Genomic DNA, 23,892 nt, shown 5'->3' with positions numbered 1-23,892 from the left:
TCACTGCCACCCACCCCGGCCCACTCCAGTGGGGCACTGCAGAGCCTGGAGGCTGGAACCCGGCTCTGACTCAGGCCTCTCTCGGGCCTTCCCCTGAGGCGCTGACTTGCTCTCCCAGCCCCAGGGTCTCTAGGAAGGCACCCCCGGCCCACGCACGTGACCTGGGTGCTCCCAAACCAGACAGACTCAGAAACAGATGCGACAAAGATTGAGGGCCAGGCGCCCAGCGGTTTCCGCAGGAGCGCCTGGTGCCCTGTGGGGGGCGTCCCGCTACTGTTTGATCTATTTTGTGAGCGTCTTAGGTGTGGCCCAGGCTCGGGGAGGCGGCAGGTGGAAAGGCCTGGGTGAGGGGAAGGGCAGCCTGGCTGGGGTGGGAGCCCTGGGTCCGAGGCTGGGCCCTGTGGCCTTGGCCCAGTGACTCCCGTGTGAAGCCAGTTTCTTATCTCTGAAATGAGCACTGTTAGGAATTGCACCCAAACCAAACCACAGGGTTTCGGGGGGGCTCACACAGCGGGTGGGGACTGGGGGCTGTGCCCGGAGGAAACGGGGGGGGGGGGCGGTGCACCGGCTGTCCGGGCTTGGCGGCGAGGTGTCTATGCGGTGGTCCCTCCACCACATACCCAGAGAGGCCAGGGCACGGCAGGATCGAGTAGGGCCAGGGGGCCTCGGGCGCAGCCAGCCCCTTCGCTCTCGAGGGTGGGACCTGCGAGGAAGGGGCCCCAAGGGGTGGCAGGGGCAGCGGTGGGCCTGGCCGGGGCGGGGCTCACGTTACCTCGGACACCTTATGGCCCCTGCCGTACGTCTGGCTGCACTGCAGCAGCTGGGCCGCTAGATTGCAGTCCTTCCTATAGAGCTCCTAAAAGACAAGAGAAGCTGTTCTGCGCAGGCTCGCCCCTCGCCAAGGTCGCTGCCACCCTGACCGGTGCCCAGTGGCCAATGCGGAAACCGGCGGGCAGAGCCAGCTGTGCAGTGGGCAGCACGAGGACCCTCTCTGGGCCTCACACTCTCGCCTGCAGAACGGGGGCCCCTGCTCTGACCTGGAGCCGCTGGTGCATGGAGGGCGCCCTCCCAGGCAGTCCCACCACTGACCCGGGTGGGAAGTTCCCACAGGGTGGGGGGCAGTGGGAGAAGAAGGGCCCGCAACGTGCCCTAAAGTCCCAGAGGCCCCAGGCATGGACACCAGGCCCGGTCTCCCTGCCTGCGGCCTCTGAGTCCCTCCCAAGGGAACGCAGTGGAGAGCGCCGGCAACGGCGAGGGACGAGGAACGGGCCTGCCGCTCCCACGTCTCAGAGTGAGGCCTGGACTCGGGCGTGGCTGCAGGGCCGGGCAAGGGTCAGGGCGAGTGGGGGGCAGAGGGCCTGTGTGACCCCAGGTCCGGGCGGGGACCAGCTCAGCCTCCTGAGCTGAAAACAGATGCAAACAGTAGGCCTCGAGGGGTTTTGGTTTCATCTTTGGAAAATCTCTGTTGCACGTGCCTGCCGCTGGGCCTTGGTTCCCACTGCCGGCCAGGGACCCTCTGCAGCCAGGGCTCTGACGGGGGTGGGGGGTCTGGGGTCCACCGATGGGCCCTGAGGTCCACCTGCTCCCATAGTCTCAAGTCAACCAGGCCCAGGCATCCTGCAGCTCAAGTGAGCTGCTGAGGGCGTGGGCGCCCCTGCCATCCCCTGACCCTGGTCCTGGTGGCTGCCGCCCCTCCACCTTCCATACTGAGGCTGGTGCCCCGGCTTGGCCTGCACAGTGGAGGGAACCCGGGTCTCCCACTCCTTCATGCATCCCTGAAAGGGTATAGTTGGTTGAGAGCTGGGAACTGGGCTCCTGTGAGGCCCCAGACTGGCTGCCGCTGGCGTCAGAGGGCTGCAGGCACCATCTGGCCAGCCCAGACCTGCCACCAAGTTGCTAACGGTCTTCTGAGAGCCGCCCCTCGTCTCTGTGCACTTTTCCGCCATCTCCTACCTGTGGCATCTCCACCTGGCTGTGCAGGGCCCGGCTCCAGCCCCACGCCTGCCACCCCTCCCACGTCTCCCTCAGAAGGTCCCAGCCCAGGAGACGGCAGGTGGCTCCCTTCCAGCAGACTCTGACCCCTGCAGTCGGGCTGGACCCATTTTTTCGTCTCATAACCCACATCCCAAATCGGTCAATCACTTTGGTTCCAGCTTCAAAATATAACCAGAATCCAAGCCCCCCGCTTCCCACCTCCCTGGCCGCCATCCTGGCCAAGCCACCATCGTCTTTCTCCCAGATTGCTGTCTCATTGACATTCCCACTCATGGCTTTGTCCTCTACGGTCTGTCCTCAGCAGAGCAACCACTGGAGCCCAGTAAGAGTAAGTTCAGTCAGGCTACTCCTCTGTTCAAGAACCTTCAGTGGCTCCCTACTTCACTCAAAAAAAACCCCCAGATTCCTATCGAAGCCTATGCAATGCGGCCTCCTGTTTTCCTTCTGATCTCAGACCCTCGGCCTCTCCTCCCCACAAGAGCCCCTTCTGGTCTCTTTGCTGGTCTTCAAGTTACTCAGACCCACCTTTGCCGCTGTGGCTCTTTCTGCCTGGGAAGCGCCCTTCCCCGCTGTCCCATGGCTAGTGGCTCCCTCATCGCTTTCAGGTCTCGGCTCCAGCAGCCTCTTCCAGAAGCACCCGACTGAGATTCCCTAACCCTGCACCTGGCAACTCCCAGCGCCATCCCCTGCTTTATTTTTCTCTGCAGCATTTAGCACTTCTAAGTCACTACACAGTTGACATATCTATCCTGTTTACTGTCCGCCCTCCCCACTCCCCTGCTCAGATGTAAACTCCACATGGGCAGGGCGCTTGCCTGTGTTGTTCACACGTATTCTCAGAGCCTCGTAGGGTCTGGCCCGGCGAGGAGCGGAGGCTAATCAGTGAGTGTGTGCTCAGCTGACGGGTCTGTGGCGGGCAGCGGGGGCCTTCTCGCGGGACCCTGGAAGTCAGGACCCACGGGTAGCCACAGGACTCTGATGTCCACTGCGAGTGGCCGAAGGCAGGAGTCCTGAGTGGCCACGCCCCAACCCTGGGGTCAGGAAGCCCTGCCTTGACTGGGACAGCGTGGCCCCATGCTCCCTATCTCAAGTCCCATCTCCTTCCAGCAGAGGGTCTCGCGGGATGCAGTTTGTGAGGCAGCCCCCGTCCTTCCCCCACTGCCCAGGTACTCCGTGAGGTCCTGACCATCCCGTCCGTCCACCCGGCCCTGCGCCAGCCCCTCAGGGTCAGAATGGCCCGGCACTCACGTTGTCCTCCGATAGCTTGTCGATGGTCACCTTGGCCTCCAGCAGGTGGCTGTTGAGGGCGACGATCTCGTGGCTAAGCGCTCGTTTCTCTTCCTCATAGTGCTGGCCCTGGAGGTGGGGGACAGGCAGAAGAGGGAGGCGCTCAGCAGCCAGCCAAGGCCTGGGGCCTCCTGGGTCCCCTCTCGCAGCCGATAACAAGGAGGAGTTTGGAGGCCAAGGCACGCAAGGGTCAGAGCACAGAGCAGCCCATGTTCCAGTCCCGCTCTGCCAGGGAGGAGCCAGACGGCCTTGGGCAAGTCACTGCCTCTCTGAGCCTCAGTCTCTCCTCTGCACCATGGGGACAGTGATAGGTGAGTGCTGGAGAGCACCCAATCAGGGCAGAGACAGGTGGGACTGGCCCAACCCCGGGGAGCAGGGAGCGGGCAGCGTGGAAACGAGGCCTTTGGCCCAGCTCCTCATGGGCAAGGGCATGACCACCAGGCCCGAGGTCCTCACCATGGTTCCAGAGCTGGGGGCCCAGGGCTGGGAGTGCTGGGGTGTGGGGGTGTGTGGCGTGCCCTCACCATGCGGTACAGCTTGTCCTCCAGCTCCTGGTTGATCCTCTGCAGCGCCATGTAGTTGCTCTGAATCCTGGAACGGAGACCTTGACGTCACTGCTGTGCCAGGCCTGACCCTCCCACGGCCCCTGTAGCCATACAGCCCGCTGAGGGCTGAACACAGGCCCCACCCTGCTCTAACTGCTCCTGTGCTAGAAAGCATCTGATTGAAGCTAACTTGTTGCAACATTTCCTGGGCCAGGGACGAGGACCCCTGTAGATGAGAAGGGAAGGCCTGTTATTCACAAGGGACTCTGTCGGGTCCTCACTCAGAGCCGGTTAACTCACAGTTTACACACAGTCCTTACAAGGCTGGCGAAAGGGTTCACAGTTCAATAGCAGGTTAGCAGGGGTCTAACCTGAAGACTGTGTGATGTGCCCTGGGGTGAGTGCTGGGGACACACAGTGAATAGGATACGGTTCCCCCTGGAAGAGGCTGAGACGGAGGCAGGTGTTGGGTGGGAAGCCGTTGCCGCCATGTGGTGTGACGGTGGAAGGGGCAGTGTCCATCCTCTCGACAACCTATGTGTAGTGTTATTGCCCCTGTCTTGCGAGTGGGGAAACTGAGGCTGGAGGTGCTTAAGTAGTAAGGGACAAACAGCCTCCCTGCAAATCCAATGCTCTATAAACATTTATAACAAACCAAGCCAACAGCAAAGTTTGCGTTTGCTTTACATTCTTCCTAAAAGAAGCCTGGAAAGCGGGTAATAGTTTTTAGAAGAATACCCATCTTACACGTGCAGCACGATGTTTACAGAAGTTTTGTTTTTAAGGGAGCCATTGCTCAGGGTCCCGCACCCTAGCCTGCTGTCACTGGCTGCTGTGCTGCTCAAGGGAACCGTCTCTAAATGCTGGTTCACCTCCAAGGCTGGACATCGTTTCCGGGCCGGAGACCCAGGCGCCAGTGGCTGGGGTCTGGGTGTGGGGATGGCTGCTCCTGTGTCATGCTGCCGCCCCACCACATAGAAACAGAGAAGGAATGAGCAGGGGCCGCAGAGGTGCCTGGGAAGAGCCTGTACCCGGCGGTAGCCAGCGCCAGTTCAGATCCTGGTGTGGCAGCTCTTGGCACAAAGCGCGACTCTTGTCAGAGCCGCCTGCCCTCGCTGAGCCTTGGACTCCCCGTGTACGAATGGGGTCACCAGCTCGGGTGGGAGGCACGGCTCTGCTAGCGGCAGGTCGCCGGCCCCGCGCCCCCCAGGCCCCGCCCTCCCAGGCCCGGCACCGCCCAGGCCCCGCCCCTCCCTGGCCCCGCCCCCTTACCTGCGCAGCTTCTCCGTGACCTTCTCCAGCTCCTCCTGCGCTCGGCGCAGCTCGATCTCCAGGTAGTGGCGGGTGGAGTCGAACTCGGTCTCGAGCTTCTCGAGCTTGTGCGTGGTGTAGGACAGCCGCTTGCGCAGCTCGCCCTTCTGCTCCTGCAGCGCGCTGCAACGACACGCGGCGGCGGGCCGGGCCGCGGCGCTGAGCTCGAGGCGCCGGTGGGTGCGCACGGGGTGCGCCAGGCCGCACCAACGCACGCGCACACGCACCACAGGCACGCACACCGCCCAGCCCCCGCCCCGGGGGTCAGGGTCTCTGACCCTGAGCCAGTCTGGCACTGGGGGGGGGGGGGGCAAGTGATTGGGGCGGCTTAAAGGACCCTGGTTTAAAGAGCACCCATCGGCACCCAGTCTCTCGGTCTGCGAGCCGACTTCCAGATGGCATCGCTTACAGGGTCCCCCACTTTTGCTCCTCCACAGCGCTGGCTGGGGACGCTGAAGCCCAGAGGCACTAGTGCCACACCCTAGACCAGGACTGTCTTCCCCAAATCGACTGTGTGGTCCCAGCAGGCTGTGTGACCTCTGGGCCAGGGAGAGGATGAGCCTGGATGCCCCACGTCCAGGTAGCATCTGCCACAGTGGCCAGCTAGCTGCACAGAGCATCAGACACTCAGAAAACCACTGGCCTGCTCATGTCTCCCTTCCTCCAGGAAGCCTTCCAGGGCCAGGCTTGGCTCTTGAGGCACTATTTTCCCCACAGACTGAGGGCTCCTCTGGGACCCCGGGCCGCCGAGTTCCCATGCTCAGGAAAGAGAAACGGGATGATTCACCCTCCGAGCCATATGCCATCAATTCACATCAGCTACCGTTGGGCACAAGGCAGGAGGGACAGGTGTGGTGGCCACACCCAGGGGACTGGCCGCGAACTCCACCAGGGCAGGGGCCACACCCTCCTGTTGGCAGCCACCCAGGTCCCAGAGAGCACCTAACCACGGGCCGACCTGAGGCACCTTTCCCCTGACTGGCTGAGCACGCAGAAGGGGCCAAGGGGGAAGGACTCACCTTTAATAGCCGGGAGGGCTGATTTCTGCAGGGAAGGGAGAGCGGCCCGGTGGGTGAGGGGCGCCAGGGGAGTTCTGCTGGCTGTTAGCCACGAGTGAGGCTAAGGTTCAAGCTGCCGTTCAGTGCCCTGGGCGTGCGCTTTGCTCTGTCACTCCCTGCACTTTGCCCCCGTCACCCCCTACATTACAGTCACAACGAAGCCCAGAATGGTGCAGCCTGAAAGTGAACTCCATGGTGTCACGGGGTGGGTGGGGTCCCTGCCATCACACAGACCTGGCTGCTGGTCCCCGCCACGCACCCCCCCAGTCCACCTGCGACTGTCCCCATCTTGCCCTGGGGACACAAAGCCCTGGCTTCAGAGAGGTGTCCGGGTCGGAGTAGGGGCCCAACTGGGCTAACTGTTTGCTGGAGGAAGCCCAACCCTCCTCAGGGGACCATTTGGAGCTAAGACCCTTTGGATGGTAACTTCTGGTGGGTTTGCTGTGGGCAAGCAGGAGGCTTCCTCCAGAGCCCAGGGTAGAGTGCGCTTCAGTCTCGGGCCCTGCCTGTAAACCACGCGTTACCATAGGCGCACACCCAGAGAGCCCCGATTAAGTCTTCCTGGATTCCTGCCCAGGTCTACATTCTTAAAAATAAATAAAAATAGGGCTTCCCTGGTGGCGCAGTGGTTGAGGGTCCGCCTGCCGATGCAGGGGACATGGGTTCGTGCCCCGGTCCGGGAAGATCCCACATGCCGCGGAGCGGCTGGGCCCGTGAGCCATGGCCGCTGAGCCTGCACGTCCGGAGCCTGTGCTCCGCAACGGGAGAGGCCACAACAGTGAGAGGCCCGCGTACCCCCCCCAAAATAAATAAATAAATAAATAAAAATAAAGAGTTGCCTACGTTTTGAGAACCTCAGAGAAGGGCGGGATGGGTCCTCCCAAGAGTTGGTCCCCAAGGAAGATGCAGAGTGACAAGCAAGGAGGGAGACCAGTGGCAGAGTGCCCACCCATGGCTGCCAAGCAGGCCCTGCCGCTTCCTCCAGGCAGCACGCCTGACTGATTCACTCCAAGCCCCCTGCAGCTACAGGTCCCAGACTGCCCCTGGCCCAGGCCTTTCTCCCCAGGGGGCTGGCGAGCTTCCTGGGGGCTCTCCCATGTCACCCAGGGCCCCCTGCACACATGGGGTCAGGCGTGGGAGTGGGGCGGCGGCCCCTGAAGTCAGTCATCCTGCAGGGGCTGCAGGTCACCCACAGCCCTCGGTCACAGGGTACAGGCGGGGTCCGCACCCTCTGGAAGAGGTGAGAGCACCCGTGGGGCCACCTGAGCCCCCGCCCTCCCCCACCTTGGTCACTCGCCTGCAGCCACAGCTCGGACCCTGCCGTCAAGACTGTCCACCCCTGACGTGACCCAGCCGTATCCCCCTACGATGCATCCACCCGTCACCCTCCTTCCTTCCTTTCCTGCCCTGTCCCACCATTCCCTGCGCCTCACAGCACGAATGAGACAAACGTGGTCCCGCCCCGCGGAGCTTATAGTCTCGAGGGGAGACAAACAGTGAACAAGGGGGCAGGTTCACCAACAAGGCACGTGTAGGAGGAAAGTATGACAGGGCTGTAAGGTGGGCTCCGAGCAGAGCCGGGACCCGCAGACGGGCATCTGAGCCGCGACGGCCCCTCGCGAGGCAGCCAGCTTCATCGAGCCGGCCCACCCCAGCCTCAGTTTACCCTTGGCCTCCGGATGGCCTTCCAGACATACTGGGCGGCTCTGTCCCACCACCCTTCAAGTACTGCTCTCACCTCCGGAGCCCCTCACACCCACCCACCCACCCCTCGGCCGCAGCGGGTCCGGCTCTGGGCTGGCACGGCCCCCAGCCCGCTTGCTGGAGGTACCTGGGCCCTGGCCCTGGACACGCCCCCCTGGCCCCTCAGTCACAGCAGCGCCAACCCCGGTGCCCCACCACGCCTCCCCACCTCTGCCACTCCATCTCCGTCGCCCAGGCTGATCCTCAGGGCCCCGGTTTACCCCTCGCCCCCTCCCCGCACATCTCAGGCCTAAGGTCCTCTGTGCCCAGCCACACATGAACCCCTCCCCAGCCTCCATCTGCAGCCCCGACCTCTCTCTAGGGCTCTACTGCCCTCCACGTCCAGCCGCCCACCGGCCTCTCCTCCCAGAAGGCCTACAGGCACCTCACAGCCAGTGCGTCCAGTGCTGACTCTTCTCTGCCCCCTGTGCTCCCCAGCCCCGGGAAGGTCACAGCTACCAGCGGTCCCCAGTCAGACCCTGAGAAGCCGCGGTGACCCCTCTCACTGCCTGTGGCCACCCTTCACAGTCCGTCACCAAGTCCTGGCCATCAACTACTCCAGAGCTTTGGACATGTCCCCTCCCCTGCCTGGTCCAGGGAGGGCCCTGGGCTGGGCACCCTGAGGTCTTCAGTCACCTGTTTGGTACCACCATCCTTTCCTGCCTTTCCCTCCCAGGGAATTTGCCCGAGCCCTGCCTGACCTCAGCCTCAGTCTCCACATCTGTAAAACGGGGATGTGTGCACCCACACGCTGAAGCACCCACCCTCAGGGAGCAGGGCTGTCACCGTGGTCCCTGCACTCCCCGGATCATCAGAACCGCCAAGAGACGATGCCGGGGGCAGGCACCATGGGGGGAATGCTCAGTGCCTCTGCCTCCCCCCTGGTGTGGAGTTGGCTCAGGGGGGCCCTCAACAGATGCACAGGGAGGGCCTGGAAACCCCTCATGCCCCACCCTCCGGATCCGGGTCACCCTCCCGGCTGGGGGGCTCGGGAAGCCCTGCTCACACTGCTGCCCGGGGGGGTCACCTCGCTTTGACCTGGGTCCTGGTGAATTGACCAGTATCTGGCCTAACCCGGCAGGGTGTGTGCTGGTGGGTGCGTGCTTCGTGGTTCCCTCCTTGCCCGTGGGAAGCCCCTGGAAGGCTTCCCCACCTCACAGGGGAGAAAGATGAGCTCCCTCGGCGCAGAGTGGGACCCCGCCTGCCTCCCACCAGGAGCCCCTCTGGCTGCTCAGCAGAGGCCTGAGCCCGATGACCGAGCCCGGGGCTGGTCTGTGGGGACACCGGGGCCTCGCCTCCAAGACCAGATGGCCGGAAGCAATGGCGAGGGTGTGCTGGCAGCCGACACCCTCCCCCTCTCTGGGCCTCGTCGGAGGAGTTGATGCAGATGTGGGATGGACGTCTGGGGACAGGCGCAGAGACACTGAGGAGCCGGGGAGACAACAGGTGTATTACCTGTCCCAGAGCGAGGGTGAGGACCTGGCCAGTCGGCCCTGCAGGACGCGGGGTTGCCCGAGGCACGAGGGCACCCAGGGGCTGCGCAGCCTGTGGGTGAAGAGGACAGAGCTGCTCAGAACGGGGACCGGGGGCCACGCCGGGCCCGCCGTGGGCACGCAGTCACAGAGACGTGGGGGACCGTCCCCCACCAGCTGGAGAGCTCCTTGTCATCAGCAGGGTGGCAGGGTAGGAGCGTAGGAGCTGGGGGGTAGGCACCTGCCAGCCCCGGCTGCCCAAGTGCATTGCTGTCACCGAGTCCCACCCCAGGCCTGCATCCCCATCTCAGCCTCAGAGGGGAGCCATGGGGGGCAGGCTCCCCCAGCTCCAGGTTTCTGTCCGGCTACTGCTCCTTTCTTGCAGGACCCGTTGGTCAGAGAGCCTGGGAGGCAAGAAGGATGGAGGGCGTGTGACCCCCGACCTCTGCTGACGGACACCAGTGGGGTATTCTGGAGGTTGTGGGACCTACTGGATGTTAGGGGTCCAGGGCAGGACCCACTTCACCCCTCCTGGCACCCCTTCTCACTCACCCTGCCTGTGGCCTGTCTGGGCTGGGCGGGGGGTGGGACAGAGGCGGGTGGATGACCCACCCCAGCCCCACGGTGCCACCCTGCTTGGGGGCAACGGGACGTACATCACAGCTTTAGGTGCAAGTCGGCTTGGTCGCCCCCTTCCTGTAGTCTCTCCAGGGAGGGCTCCCGGTGGCCTGGCTGGCCCCAGAGCCAGAGCAGAAATCTGACGGGAGGATGCTGCCCCGGACATCAGGCGTCAAGACAAGGCTTAGAGACACGGGCGAGTGTATGTGTTAAGAGAAAGGGCAGCACAACCCCATTTACAAAATAACTGCGTACAGACGCCACACAAGATAACAGAAGGGAAGGAATGTTAATGTTGTCTTGGGTGGGTGGTGGGATTCTGGGCAATGAAAAAATTTTCTTTTATACTTTTCTGGATTTGTCATATTTCCTACAGCGAGGATGAAAAATCCTCACTGGCGGTCCAGTGGTTAAGACTCCGTGATTCCACTGCAGGGGGCGCGGTTTTGTTCCCCGGTCAGGGAACTAAGATCCCACATGCTGTGGGGTGCAGCAAAGAAAAAATTTACTAAGGATCAAATTTTGCCCCTCCCCCCAGAAAAGGTTCAAAGTGTTGATCTGATAGGCTGGGGGCTGAGGGGACGGGTAGGGAAGCTCTCAGCCCTGGGACGCGAGCTGCACGTCGCTCACCACTTCCGTAAGCCCCCATCTGCTCATCTGTGAAATGGGCTGCCCCTGGCCCTGGCCTCCTGGGCTGATCTGCAGGCTGGGCTGGGGGAGAGGTGGGGGGGAGAGGCGGCCGCTCGATCTCCATTTGAACTGGACTTTGGAAGTCCAGGCCCAGGGTTCACTCTTGGCCCATGACCCCAACGCTGCTGAGTGAACGGAGAGGAGGGGCAGGACTGGCCCGTTCCCGTGGGAGCAGCCAGAGACCCAGTCTCCCCTTTGGCGGCTCGGCTGGGTCCAGCAACCCCTGGGGGAGTCCCCGTCCCAGCCCTCGCCAGCCAGTCCCCACCCCAGAAGGCCCTTCCGCTGGGGACTCCTGGCAGGTGAGTTCTCGGAAGAGTAGAAGGGAGGCTGGGACCCTGGGAAACTGAGGCCCAGGGAAGGGGCGGGGCTTGCCTGGAAGCACAGAGAATGGGGGGCATGGCTGTGACTTGACCCAGACTCTGCCGCTGGTCACACACAAGGCATTTATCCCTGACAACCGCTCTTGTTCTGACGCAAATTCTCATTTCAGGCCTATGGCATGGGGAGCGCCTCTTCCTAGAGATGAGAAAACTGGGGCCCAGAGAGGTTAAGCAAGATCACACAGCAAGTCTGGGACGCGGCTGAAATCCCCCGATGCCTGTGGTGCTGTGCTGGGCACGGGGTGGAAGGACATGTGAGCTCTGGGGCCCGGGGGCCATCCTTCCCTCCTCCGCGGTGTGAACAAGGTTCCTGGGGGCAGAGGTGCTCCCTGGTGGGCTGTGGCGATGGGGCGGGTGGGACTGAAGGAGTGTCCGCCCTCTGGCTCCCAGGTACCAGGAGCCGGTCCCCGTGGCACCCCCGTGGCACTGCCTGTCTCCACACGCACTGTCCGCGCTCAGGCTCTGGCCCCCAGTCATGCTCCAGTGACACCAAATTGCTTGTCATTCTCCACACGCTGCAGGCAGCTTCTCATCCTGGTGACTTTGTCGCTGTGTCCCCTCTGCCAGGACGGCACTCACTCCTTCCCGCTCAGGTTAACTCCTCCCCACCCAGGGCTCACTGGTGGGACCCTGACACCCATCCCGCCCCAGCCTGCCCGCCAGGGAGCGTCACTGGGGTTAAGCCTCTGTCCCGGGGCCCGGTCTCCTGCCCCGTGCCGGCCCCGAGTCCGGTCTCCGCCCTCCGCCAGATGGCAGGTCACGAAACCCAGCCAGACCACTCCCGCCTCTGGGTAAAGTTCCCCAAGATTCCTCCCCGAAGCCCCCGTCCCCTCAGACCCCCCACGGCCCCCACCTCGCCCTGCGCTGGCCCCCTTCCCGTGCGCTGGCTCCAGGCTGTGCCCGAGTTACCCTGAGCCCCTTCCTCTCCACCTCAGGGCCTTTGTCCTCGCCGTCCTCTCGGCCAGGTACCGCCCCCCCCCCCCCACCTCAGGCCCCTGCAGCCAGGGACAGCATTCCCTCCTCCACCCTCTCTCATTCCTGCGGGGACAAGGACCTGGGGACCTACCTGCCTGCCCTCCCCTGGGACCACCTCCCTCCTTCACCGACTCGTCCCGGTGCCCCGTGCTGTGTCCACGTGGAGCCAGAGACCAGCAGCATGTGTTGCGTGAACGGCTGCAGAAACATCTGCAGAAACATCTGCAGGAGAGGAGCCGATCTTGTCTCCGGGGCTGCAAGGTCCGGTGCATTTTTATATCCCCGGGGCCTACTCTGGGGTTGGATAAATGGGGGGGTAAGCCCCCTCAAGTCCTCCTTGCTCCCCTGAGGTGCTGGTGAGAGCACCCGGCCCCTCCCCGACTGGCCTCTCCCCTTCCCGCAGGGGCCGACACCCTGGAACTCACGGCACAGGGACTCGTGCCAGCTCCCAGTGTCAAGGGCAATGCCCAGCAGAGGCAGACACCATGGAACCACCCTCAGAGCTACCACTGACGGGCCACCTTGGCCAAGGTAAGCCCAGCCCTGGGAGAAGGTCTTTGCCCCCAGAGCTGCTCAGACCCAGCTGGTCCTCTCCCAGCTGGGCCTCCAGTGGGCACCTTGGGACCACCGCATCAGACTCTTGGGATGCCCTGAGTGGGCCCGGGGGCGGGTCCCTGCAGAATAGCCTCTGGCCCTGTCCCATGCTGGCATCATCTCTGAGTCTCCCTGTAGAAGGTCTGGTACCACCATCCTTCCACAAAAGGAGCCAGAGGCAACCCCTGCAGGGCCTCAGAGCCCCCTCGCCCCTGCCGCGGCCCCCCGTGCCCTGGCCTGTGCCCCCGTGCTTGGTGGCCACCACTTTTCTGTGTCTCAGAACAAACAGTCTTTCTCTATTCCCCTTGAACTTGTTCACTGCCGCACTGATTCCATCCTGTGTCCCCAGTGGGAACCTACTTAGGACCCTTCTCGAGGGGCAGGTGGGCATGAGTGGTTCACCAACGCCCCAGCACCTGCCGAGGGCCTGCCCTGCCCCAGGTGCCCACACATACCTACTCATCTAGTCTCAGGCCACCCTGTGAGGGAGGCGCGCACCACACCCATATGACAGATGAGTAAACTGAGGTTCATGGCAATGACGTCACACAGCCCTCCTGGGGTTCAACACTGGGCAGCTGTTCTTCCCCTCACGTTGAGATGCCAGATTTTAGCGCAAACCGCAGCCCTTTACTCTTCCTTGAACAGCCTCCCGCACATCAGAATCACAAGGCACAGCCACGGGCTCCCTGTGAGGGTCGACCGCAGCCAGCTTGATGGGGCAGAGGCTGGAGTCTAAGAGGTGAGCCACCCGGCGGGGTCAAGGGCAGGGGCCTGGAGTCCCACAGGACAGCTCATCCCGCTTCCTGGTGGGCCGTGAGCTTCTCCTTGGAGGGAAGCAGTCCTGGGCCTCCGGCTGGCACTGGCCTGCGGCTCAGACACGCCTGCGCAGCCCCTGGGCTGACTCTGTAGCAATTTCACCAGCACCGCCACGTGCACGGAGAAGGGGACTCTGGACACGCCAGGCCACTGTGCAACAGCGTGTGCGTGTGTACTGGGGGAGGGGACTGTCACAGGGCTGGCCTGGGGGCCCACAGCCAGGAGGGGTCACCCACTCAAGCCAGACAGGGGGTGACCTCAAACTCTACGCCTGCTCAGGCCCTGCTCTCTCCTGGTTTGCTGACCGAGGTCATCCAGTGGAACCAGTCCCTCTTCCCTCCTCGCGGCCCGGTGACACGGACGCTCCACTGCTCTCCTGCCCAGAGACAGGAGACGGGAGACGCTGCAGGGAACATTTCGTCTCGCTTCCGCCTCATCTTATCAGGCGGCTGCAGCCCTGCTCCCGCCACCCCCTCCCCCCACGCCCATCAAGGCAGAACCACGTGCTGGGAGCTGGCAGCTCTGCAGCCTGGGAGCCCTCAGTGGGCGGGTGGACCCAGGGGTGCTCAGGGCCAGGACAAAGAAGAGCAACCTGGGCAAGTGGGCGGAGCAGCTGCAGAGTCACCGCTGGGCCTTTGCACATGCTGCCGCTCCTGCTGAGAACACCCCTCCCCTGTTCTTTAGTTCATTCTATCTACCTCCTCCAAGAAGCCCTCCCGGACCTCCCAAACCCCACTCTGGTTAGGGTCAGCTCTCCATAGACTCGGCGCCTGCACCTGTACAGATGGCAGGAAGTCACACGGCCGAGCTGACAGGCCTCCCTTTCTGCTCATCCGGCAGACTGACCCGGGAACCTTACCACATCCCCTGTTCCGTTCCTTCACTTTCTCCTGTCTGCTCAACCTCCCAGCGCCTCCTCCCGCACCGCCACTCACAGCTGATGACCTCGCTTCCTTTTCCACGGGAAAAAAGAAGGCACCCCTAGGGAACTTTCGCAGATGCCACCGCCAGGTCTCCCCACCTACCAGCATCTGCCCGCCTGTTACTATAGACAGCCCGCCAGGCAGCCCCTCCGCCCACTCCAGGCACGGCTCCAGCTACCCGCCCCTCACTCCCAGACCACCAATTTTCCCCTCTTTACTGCATCATTGTCTCCAGCACAAGAACATGCAGGTACGCTTGCCATATTGAGAACAACCCTCTGCTGACCCTCCTGGACCTGTCCTTATTCTCTGCTCCAAGAAACGTTGCCTGTCCTTGCACCCAGCCTGCCAGGACCAATACCCAACCTGGCTCGCATCCCCTCCACGCGACCGAACCAGCTCTTGCCGGTCCCTGAGCTCAGTGCCCAGGCGACCTGAGCCCTCAGCGGCCAACGGCACGGTCGACGCCTCCCTCCTCCTGCAAACACCATCCTCACCTGGCCGTCCTTCTCAGCCCCCTCTGCGGGTGGCCCTCCTCTCCCTGGCCTCCTAACCAGCATGACCCAGGAATAGTGCCTCCAATCTCTCTCCTGCCCTGGGTACACTCACCCCATGGTGGCCCCAGCCACAAATACCATCGCTCCACTGAGGGCCCCCAAATTTGTGTCTCCCCGACTCCAGGTGTGCATACCCTCTGCTGCCTCTGACTCTGCTTGGATATCTCGCAGGCGGCACAGACCTGCGGGGCCCACTGTATCCCACTCCGCTCGCCCTCCCCAAATCCACAGCCTTCCCTCCCCAATCCCTGCCCCGACCCAGCAGGGCCAGCACTCCTCCCCGAGCCTGGAGGCACCCTTGACTCCTTTTCTCTTTCCAGCGCCGCCCACCACGCTGAGTCCAACTTTTCTTGTGCGGCATTGCTGCACAGCCTCCTAACTGGCTCCTGCCCTCACCTGCTCTCAGCCAGAGGGGTCCTGTTGAAGGCTAAGTCCAATCCACCCTCCATCTCCAAAGCTCCTACATCGCCAGGGTCAGGCCCAACGTGTTCACACGGATCACCTGATGGCAGGTAGCCTTCCCATTGCCCCCTGGACCTCACCTTCCAGCCGCATTCAGCACGGCCTTGCCTCAGGGCCTTTGCACGTGCTGTTCTTCTGCCTGGATCTGTCTCCCAGATACCCCACGGCTGCCCCTCTCCTCCTTCACTCAACATTCAAACGCAACTTTCTTGGCGAGGCCTTTCCTACACTCCGCAGGCATCCTCTCTCCCCGTTTCCCTGCCGGGCCTGTGTGTCCTTGGCCTCACCCCCTGGAGTGGCAGCTCCCCAGGACAGGGATTTCTGTCTGCCTCGTTCCCTGCTGGGTCCTCAGACCCTGCAGCAGAGGCTGGCAACCAGGAGGGCCCAATAAACATTCGCTGAATGAATGAAAAACACAGAGTGAATGCATTTTACAGATGAGCAAACTGGGGCTTAGAGGGAGAAAGCGCGCCCTGCCCCAGGTCAACAGGCTGCAGGCCTCCTGGCAATCAACCCGAATTCCCCTCCGCAGCTTCCAGTGCTTTGGGCTTTTCCTTGCCTCTGAGGTCAGCGGCTTTAGGGGGCTGGCTTTGTTTGTCTGGCTCTGCCAGAAGAAGTTGCTTTCTGATTTCCATAAGGGCTGAGCCCCCTGAAATGATCATGAGAGGGTGAAATGTGAATTTCAGGTCAATAATGAGTGTTCAGTGTAAGTATGTGCGAAACACGGCATGGAAGTACTTACACTAAGTAAGCATCCAGCTGTTTATTGAGAGCGGGGAGCCCGACAAAGTAGAGGATGCCCAGTGAAATTTATTTAAACTGGCTTAAATTTCACTGGCCATTCTGTACTTTATCTGGCAGCCCGAGCACGGAGACAGAGGTGACCCCATGGAGGAGGGCCTCCAGCACCGGCAGGAGAGGTCATCCCGTGCCCGTCATGAAGAAGGCCAGCCATCTGCGCGGGAAACACAGCTTGGGCAAAGGCCGGGAGATGAGTGTGGCCAGAGCCCCGGCCTGGGGCAGCTGGCAGGAGGCCGAGAGCGCCTGGCCCTGAGTGTGGGCCAAGTGTCCGGTCCCCTTGCTCGGGGCGCCGGGAGCCCCAGGGGAGCTCCACAGCGGAAAAGACTGGCGACAGGCTCCGGCCTGGGGCTGTCCCTCTGGTGGGTGAGTCGGGACAGGGAGTCCCAAGGAGGCTGCCTCAGGAGAGGTAGGGCCAGCCACACAGCGGGCCCCAGGAAGCCCCCAAGGCCCCCCTTTCTGGCCGTGTTGGGGCTCTTTGGGCACCCCCGCCTGGCCTCGTCTTTCCCAGCACCCAGCCCAGCACCGCTGCTCATCTACTCTCTTTCCTCACCCCCTAGACTGAGGGGGCCTGGAGGGTGGGACTGTGCACACGCTGGCCCTGGACCCCTCCCCTGCCCCAAGGCCACACCTGCTCTCTGCCCAGAATCCGTGTTCAGGGGGCGTCCGCTGGGAGGACAGGTGGGTGGTGTGGTGCTACCGCGGGTGAGGCTCCCAGATGAAGCTCCCGGCGCCCGCCACGCTGCCCTGGAGCCCAGGTGAGAAGAGGCTGCCGTGCAACACTCTGATGATCAGGTTCTGCCCACCATGGAGCCCACGCTGGCTTCACTCATGTGACCACCCCACCACAGACACGGGCACGCATTAACTGGACCGGCGGTGGGGCCCGCCTTCCAGAATTCTGGGGATCGTAAAGGTAATCAGGGCTGTGGGAGGCTTGTTGATGACCCTGTAGCGCGGGGCATAGGGTGGCCTGCCCCATCCCGGCACTCTCTACGTGCCCCTGGGCCCCTCCGGGATGCCCTTGGTCCCTGGTCCCTCTGCCCTCACCGCCCCACCTACCCCGCACCTCTCCATACCCACAGGAGACAGTCCTGGGGGCCAAACTGAGTCTGGAAGAAAAGAACACTGGCGTTATGATCATAGATTTTAGCAGCAGCTGGTGGTTGCAAGGCACTGGGGCCGAGGAAGGAGGCTGCTTTTCTGGGCCTCAGTTTCCCCATCAGTAACCAAAGCCCAAAGGACACCTGTGACCATCACCTCCTCCGGAAGCTTCCCCCGAGATCACCCCCATTCAATCACTCAATCACCCAGTGAGACCTACTGCACGCCCTTGACAGTCCCCTCACTGAATCCTCACCCGAGGCCTGGCAGGGAGTGGGGAAGCTACCCATTGTACAGATGAAAGAATTGTGGCCTGGAGGGCCAGGGCCTTTCTCAAGGGCACCCAGCTAGTGAGCATGGGAGCCAGGATAGAACCCTCCCCATGGCAGCCCCTCTGGCCAGGACACAGGACACAGAGGCGCAACCCCCTGCCCTGGCAGGGCACCCCCCCATGCTGTCTGCCACGAGGGCTGAGGATCCCAGGATACCTGCTCCCGAGCACCCATCCCACAGACATCTCGTGCATCCCCGCCTGCCCCAGCTCCATCCTCCCCATGTCAGGTAGCAGCAGCTCCATCGCTCAAGAAAGACACCCAGGCCTTGTCCCCGACACCGGCGCCCTGATGGGCAACGCCTCCAGAGCCTCGGTGGGCCTGTCGAGGGATGCAGGCAATGTGGCAGCTCTCAGGCTGTCATGAAGGTAGGGTGAGAGCGTGCAGGAGGGGGCCAGAGATCTCAAACAGTCAGGGCTGGCTTTCTGCCCGTGGTCAATGGGGGTGAGGCAGAACGCTGAGAAACAGGTACACGGCACGTCCTTGCTCTGAAATACTCAGCCACCACCAGGACTGGTGATGTGCCCTCTCTGGGAAAGATGCAGTCTGGGGGCACAGCAGAGCCGGCCCGCTGCCCCCGACCCTGAAATGCTCTCGCAGTCCTAACACAGTCTAGGTCTGCAGGTCACAGCCCAACACCCCCCCTCGCCAGGTGGTCCTCTCCTTCACGATGGGAATAATGCCATCTGCCCAGTGGTTGGGGAAACAGGGTCTGGGGACAATGAGACCATGTGAGAGGCGGGCAGGAGGCTAACAGGGTGAAGCGGCCCACACAGTGCCAGCCACGTGCCCAGCTCCACGTTCACGAGTTCATTCGCAAAACAACCTTCCAAGTTAGGTGCTATTATTATGATCTGCATTTTAGAGATGCAGAAACTGAGAATCAGAGAGGTTCAGAAACTTGCCCAGGTCCACACAGCCAGTAAGTGGCAGGTCTGGGATTCAAATCCAGGTAAGTCCACCTTCTTAACCACGTACTTCATCAGGGAGCCTTTGCAGAGGAGTGGGACTCAGATGGGCTGTGAGGACAGGAGACTTTGAAGGGCAGGGCAGAAGAAGGTAAGAAAGAACAGTCCATGTGGATGGTCCCTTTATAATGCACTGACTCCCAAAGGGAGAAATCAAAGTGAGGCAGTCATTCACAGCTTAGTAAGAATTAGCACATAAGACTTCCTCTGCTAGAATCATGTTTAGAAGTGAGGCAGAGCTGGGAGGAGCAGCTGGGTCCAGGGCTCAGGTGGCCACACAGAGGGGCGCTGGGTGCCACACAAGAGCTTTGGGTTTTCTGCAGGGTCAGTGGGGGCCCGGAGGCCTCGGAGGTGCATCCTCACTCTGGGCTTCGGGAAGGGTGCGGGTGTGGCCCTCAGGAGGGAAGCGGCGAGTGGGCTGCAAATTTTGGCCCAGACACAGAGAGGCCTCCTCCCACTGGGCAGTGTCCAGCTGCTCTGGGAGGCTGTGGCTGTCCTGACCCCGGAGACCTAGACAAGCCCCTTTCCGCCTCTGGCCTCTGTTTCCCCAAACCCCTTCGGCTCTGTGATCCCTCCTGGCTGGCAGGGGCGGGAGGCCGAGAGCCCGAGAACGGCAGAGCTCAGCTGCCAGGTGAGGAAGAGCATCCCCCCTGCCCGCGGGCCTTTGCCCACGTCGGACCCCCTGCCGGGAATGCCCTCCCCCCACTCCTCCTTATCTCCGTCCAAGCACCTCCCTCTCAGGAAGGCTCCCCTACATGCTGCTGAGGCCAGATCCCTCCGGTGGAGGCTCTCACACCTCTGAGGGCCTCTCACGGGGTGATTTTTTTTAAAAACCACTACTCCCTGAGGGGGTGGGGGGCAAAAGTGTCCCCAACACTCCCCTTCCTGGGGGGCAGAGTGGAGGCCCCCCTCTCGGGCATCATGAAGCGTGGGGAATCGCTGTTCCCCATCCTCCTTCCTCACTGTGCACCACACTTTGGTCTCATTCCAGAGCATTTATTGAGCATCTACTACGTGACAGCTCTAAGTGCTGGGGGTCAGCAGTCAGTTGCTGTTCTTGGCGGGGAGACGGATGTAAATAAGATAAATAAATAAGACAAACTGAGAGTCAGGTGGGGATGAGGGAGACGGAAAATCAAGGCAGGGAGGAGGAGGAGGCTGGGGGAGGGGCTATAATTGTACATGGAATGAGTGGTCAGGAGCACCACCCTGACCAGGGATGACATTTGAGAAAGATGTGAAAGGAGGGGAGGCAGGGAGTCACGTGGATATCTGGGGATGAACATTCCACGCAGAAGGAAAGGCACCTGCAAAGGCCCTGGGGCAGGAGCCTAAAAAAAAAAAAAACCCAAAACAAGGAAAACCAAAAATATTTAAAAAACAAAAAACGAAAAAATTAAAAACACAACAAAAACACAAAACAACCCCCCAAACAAAAAAAAGCCAAAAAACAAAAAAAACCCAAACTCCCACAAAACCCCACAAAACACAAACCCAAAAAAACACAACAAAAAAACCCAAACAGAACAACGAAAAAATTAAAAAACACAAAACCCAAAACACAAAAAAACTCCAAAAGCCAAAAAAATTTAAAAACAGAAAACCCAGAAAACCAGAAAACAAAAAAAGCCAAAAAACCGAAAAAAATTTTTTAACCCCAAAAACAAAAAAATCCCCAAAACCAATTAAAAAAAAAACCCAAAGTCAAAACCCACAAAACCCCAAAAATCAAACACATACACACAAAACGAAAAACCAAAACCAAACCAACCAACCAAACAACAGCAGCAACAAAAACCCACAAAGAACGACGACCAAGAGGAGCCTGACCTCAAAACCATACGCGAAAATCACTTTCAATAGCTTCATGACGTCAGAAGGGTTTCTTAAACAAGACACAAAAAGCTTTCATCAGAAAGTGAAAGCCTGAAAGATTCAAGAGAAATTCAACGGAATTAAAATTAAGAACTTCTGTTCATCAGAGGACCATTGAAAGCCGGAGAAGCGAGCAAACCAGCGGGAGGTGCATTTGCCACACGTGTGGCTGACAAGGGCTCTCTGAAGAGCTCCAAATCAATAGGACAAGCGATGGAAAACACACGGAAGTCACAAACGAGGAAGCCCAAACGGGCAGTAATCCAGGGCCGTGCAATTAACGCTACAGCTACCGGAGGAGCAGCGCCCCGCCTGTGGCCTGAGGGAGCCCAGTGAGGGGAGGCTGCGGAGACACAGGAAGTCCCAGCGCCGCGGGGAGGGCGTGGCCTCATCTCCTAAAGCTGGCGGTGGGCGTGCCCTGTGCCCCAGCAGTGCCGCCCCGAGGTACCCCAGGAAGGCTGCACGAGCTCCCCAGCACCTGGACAGGCACAGTCACAGCAGTTTCATTCAACAATGGTCCAGGCTGGAAGCCGCCCGTCCGGATGGCCATCAGTGAAGAAAGAGGTATAACTTCACTCACAAATGCCGTTCCCCAAGACAGCCAGCAATGGGCAGCTCCACGCACTCTAAGGACACCTCTCGAAAACATGATGCTTTAGTGGAAAAAAAAAAAAAGCCAACCTGAAAGCACAGGCTAATAGACACCATGTATGTGAAGTTCCAGACCGGGCAAAACAAAACGATCTCTGTTAGGGATGCTCTCAGACGGCCAAATGGGGAAGAAAATAAGCAACCACTTTATCACAAAAGCCAGGATCCTGAAGACTTCCGGGGGGGGGGGGGGAGTGTGACTGGGGAAGGGTCTCGATGGGGGCTGATCCCTGGGAGCTTGGCAGCATTCAACGTGTTGACCTGGGTGGCGGTCGTCCTAAAGTTAACCTCTAAACAGCACAGATGTTTATTACTTTTTCTAGATGCCTATCACAGCTCACAACTTTGAACAATTATATTGTGGGGGGAGGGATGGACTTGGAACAGGAATAGCTCTGGGTTTCCTAGGCACCTTCTGTGTCCCAGGTGCCATGTGAGGCGACTGACCCACTTTGCTCTATGACAGAGGAGAGAACTGAGGCTCCCACAGAGGAAATGGCTTGCCAAAAGGCATGCAGCAAAGCGGCCACGGCGGTTGTTAAAACAGGCGGAGCCGGGGCAGACAAGGCAGAGGAGGGGATTAACTTGGGATTAGCGGTGCAGCGGCTCCGCGTGCTGACAGCCAGCCGGGACTCGCTAATATCTGCAAATATTTGAGTGTCACAGGAAGAGTTTTTCAAGCAGTCAGAGGCAGGAGAGCTGGGTGAGCGAGGGGCAGAGGGCATGCATCAGGCCAGAGCAGAGGCGGCCAGATCTGGGGCTGGAGAAATGGACCCCATGCTCTGCTCGCAGGGGCTTCCTTATGGGGCGGAGAGGACAGAGGACACCCCACCGACCTCCACTCCCCACCCCTCACCGGTCTCCCTGAACACAGCCTTGTTTCCTCAGGCCCCCAGGACTCTGCACCTCTAGGAAGGCTCGTCCTATCTGTCCTCCTTGCAAACTCCTATTCATTCGTTAAGCCTTGGCTCAAGTGTCCCTGCTTCCAGGAAGCCCTCTCTGATTCCCCAGGCTAGTGTCTCCAACCTGGGATCCCCGGGGGCCTGTGTTTTGGGCCTGGGTCCCTGTTCTGGAGGGCTGACCTGTCTCAGCACGAGCGCAGGACCTGGTACACACAGGGGGAATGAGCCCATCTGGGGGTGAGGGATAGGAGAGTCACAAAAGCCTCAGAGAAAAGTGACAAGGAGGATAACTAGTCTGTCATGTGGACGAGAAGGTGGGTGGAAGGGCATTCTGAGCAGAGACAACAGCATGGGAGGCCTGAAAGGCAGAGAGGCATGAAGGTGACAGCTAGTTCGGGACTCAAAAGTGGGGCTGCCCCGTGGGGTGGGTGGTGAGGAGAGAGGCTCGGGAAGAGGGAGCCCCAGCTGGGTACCTGCTCACAAAGGGAGCCACTGAGGGTCACAGGACACAGTCCTTGTGGTTCGGGCACTGCGGGTGTGTGTGTGTGTTGTGTGACAAGTGTTGGACGGGGCAAAGGGCCTGCCCTCTCGGAGCTCAGTTCAGATTCCTAGGCCCAGCCTGCGATGCGGGCCCCAGGACAGGAGGAAGGACCCCGGCACAGAGCCATCCTGCTGGACAGCCAAGACCCCTTCACTTGGACCACAGATGAATCTTCTCCCGCCTGAGAACCCAGAGTTGTGCAGGTCGGATGCCCCACAGTGAACCTCTACCTGCTGTGGGCCAGGTCCCAGGTGAGGCCCGTCAGACCCCAGTGTCTCAGGTCGTCCTCCCAACAGCCCTGCAAGGTGGGGGTGCTCAGGATACCCACTTTACAGATGAGGAAACTGAGCCCCAGAGAGGGTCAGGACCTTGCCAGAAGACCCTGTGACCTACACCATGGGAGGCCATGCTGACCAGCTTCCCCTACATCCCTTGGGGCCTCTTGGTCCTGGACCCCCGACACTAAATGCAGGGTAGAACCCTACAGGGGCAGCCCCAGTACTGGCCGGGAAGAAATAGTCTGGAAAGGCCCTCGAGGTCGCTCTGAAACTACTAATAGGGTGAGAGGGAGAGGAGAGCAGGATGCTCCCCAATTCTGGGAGGCTATGCTGTGTCCTGGCCACACGGGACCCCCAATCCCACCAGCTCCTGAGCTCTGCTTCCGATGCCTCAGTGAAGCCAAGAAGCCTGGGCCCTGGCCACTGCGACCAACCTTCAGGATTCCGCTCAGGGAAGCCCTCAGCCCACCCAACAAAGAGATGCTCGTGCCCTCAGCAGCTGGGACAGTGGATCTGCCCACCCAGCTCACTTGTCCACCTGTGTTCCAGCCAGGCTGGGCCATGTCTCTGTCCCTACTGCTCACAAGCTCCAGGCTGGGCATGGAGAGAGAGGGAAAGAGAACCAGAGAGGGGCCCCCCACCAGGCTGGCCTCAAGGTGCCCCATGAATGCTACCTTCTTTTCAAGTCCCAGCTACGTAGTGATGCCTCCTCCACAGACAGCCCCATCCAGTAGGGGTACTGGTGAGATGATAGCCGATGGGGGTATAGAGGAGGGTCCTGGCATGAGGTCAGAGGCCTGAGCTCATCTATGTGGCCAGAGGCAGAGCTGCCGCTGTCTGGGCCTCATCAGCCCCACCTGGACCTTGACCATGATAAGGTGGGCCTGGCTGATGGACGTTTGGTTTTGTGTCTGAGCTCCTACGACCTAAGAGACTGGACTCCTCCTCCCAGCCCAAGACAGATGGGTTCTGGTCCTGTGGGACCCACAAGGGAGGGCTGCACTCCAGCTCAGC

At 61.0% G+C, this 23,892-nt stretch overlaps 1 protein-coding gene across 9 annotated transcripts in view; it reads right to left on the bottom strand.

Annotated features, from left to right (window-relative positions):
- The window catches only part of BEGAIN (brain enriched guanylate kinase associated), a gene marked incomplete at both ends in the record, with an annotated part of 43,279 nt that overhangs the window by 1,538 nt on the left and 17,849 nt on the right, over positions 1–23,892 (bottom strand). For 3 of the 9 annotated variants that reach the window (XM_082843045.1, XM_082843044.1, XM_082843046.1), the window contains 5 exons: positions 773–856; positions 3,244–3,351; positions 3,807–3,873; positions 5,100–5,261; positions 9,395–9,484. In XM_082843045.1, the coding sequence (XP_082699171.1) occupies positions 773–856; positions 3,244–3,351; positions 3,807–3,873; positions 5,100–5,261; positions 9,395–9,484 (511 nt within the window). The remainder of the gene's footprint in view (positions 1–772; positions 857–3,243; positions 3,352–3,806; positions 3,874–5,099; positions 5,262–9,394; positions 9,485–23,892) is intronic. The other 6 variants (XM_082843047.1, XM_082843048.1, XM_082843049.1 and 3 more) reach the window with 2 other exon arrangements.

This window comes from Leucopleurus acutus (genome assembly GCF_964270905.1).
Source record: "Leucopleurus acutus genome assembly, chromosome: 1".
NCBI lineage: Eukaryota > Metazoa > Chordata > Mammalia > Artiodactyla > Delphinidae > Leucopleurus > Leucopleurus acutus.
This window is presented reverse-complemented; position numbering and strand designations above follow the sequence as displayed.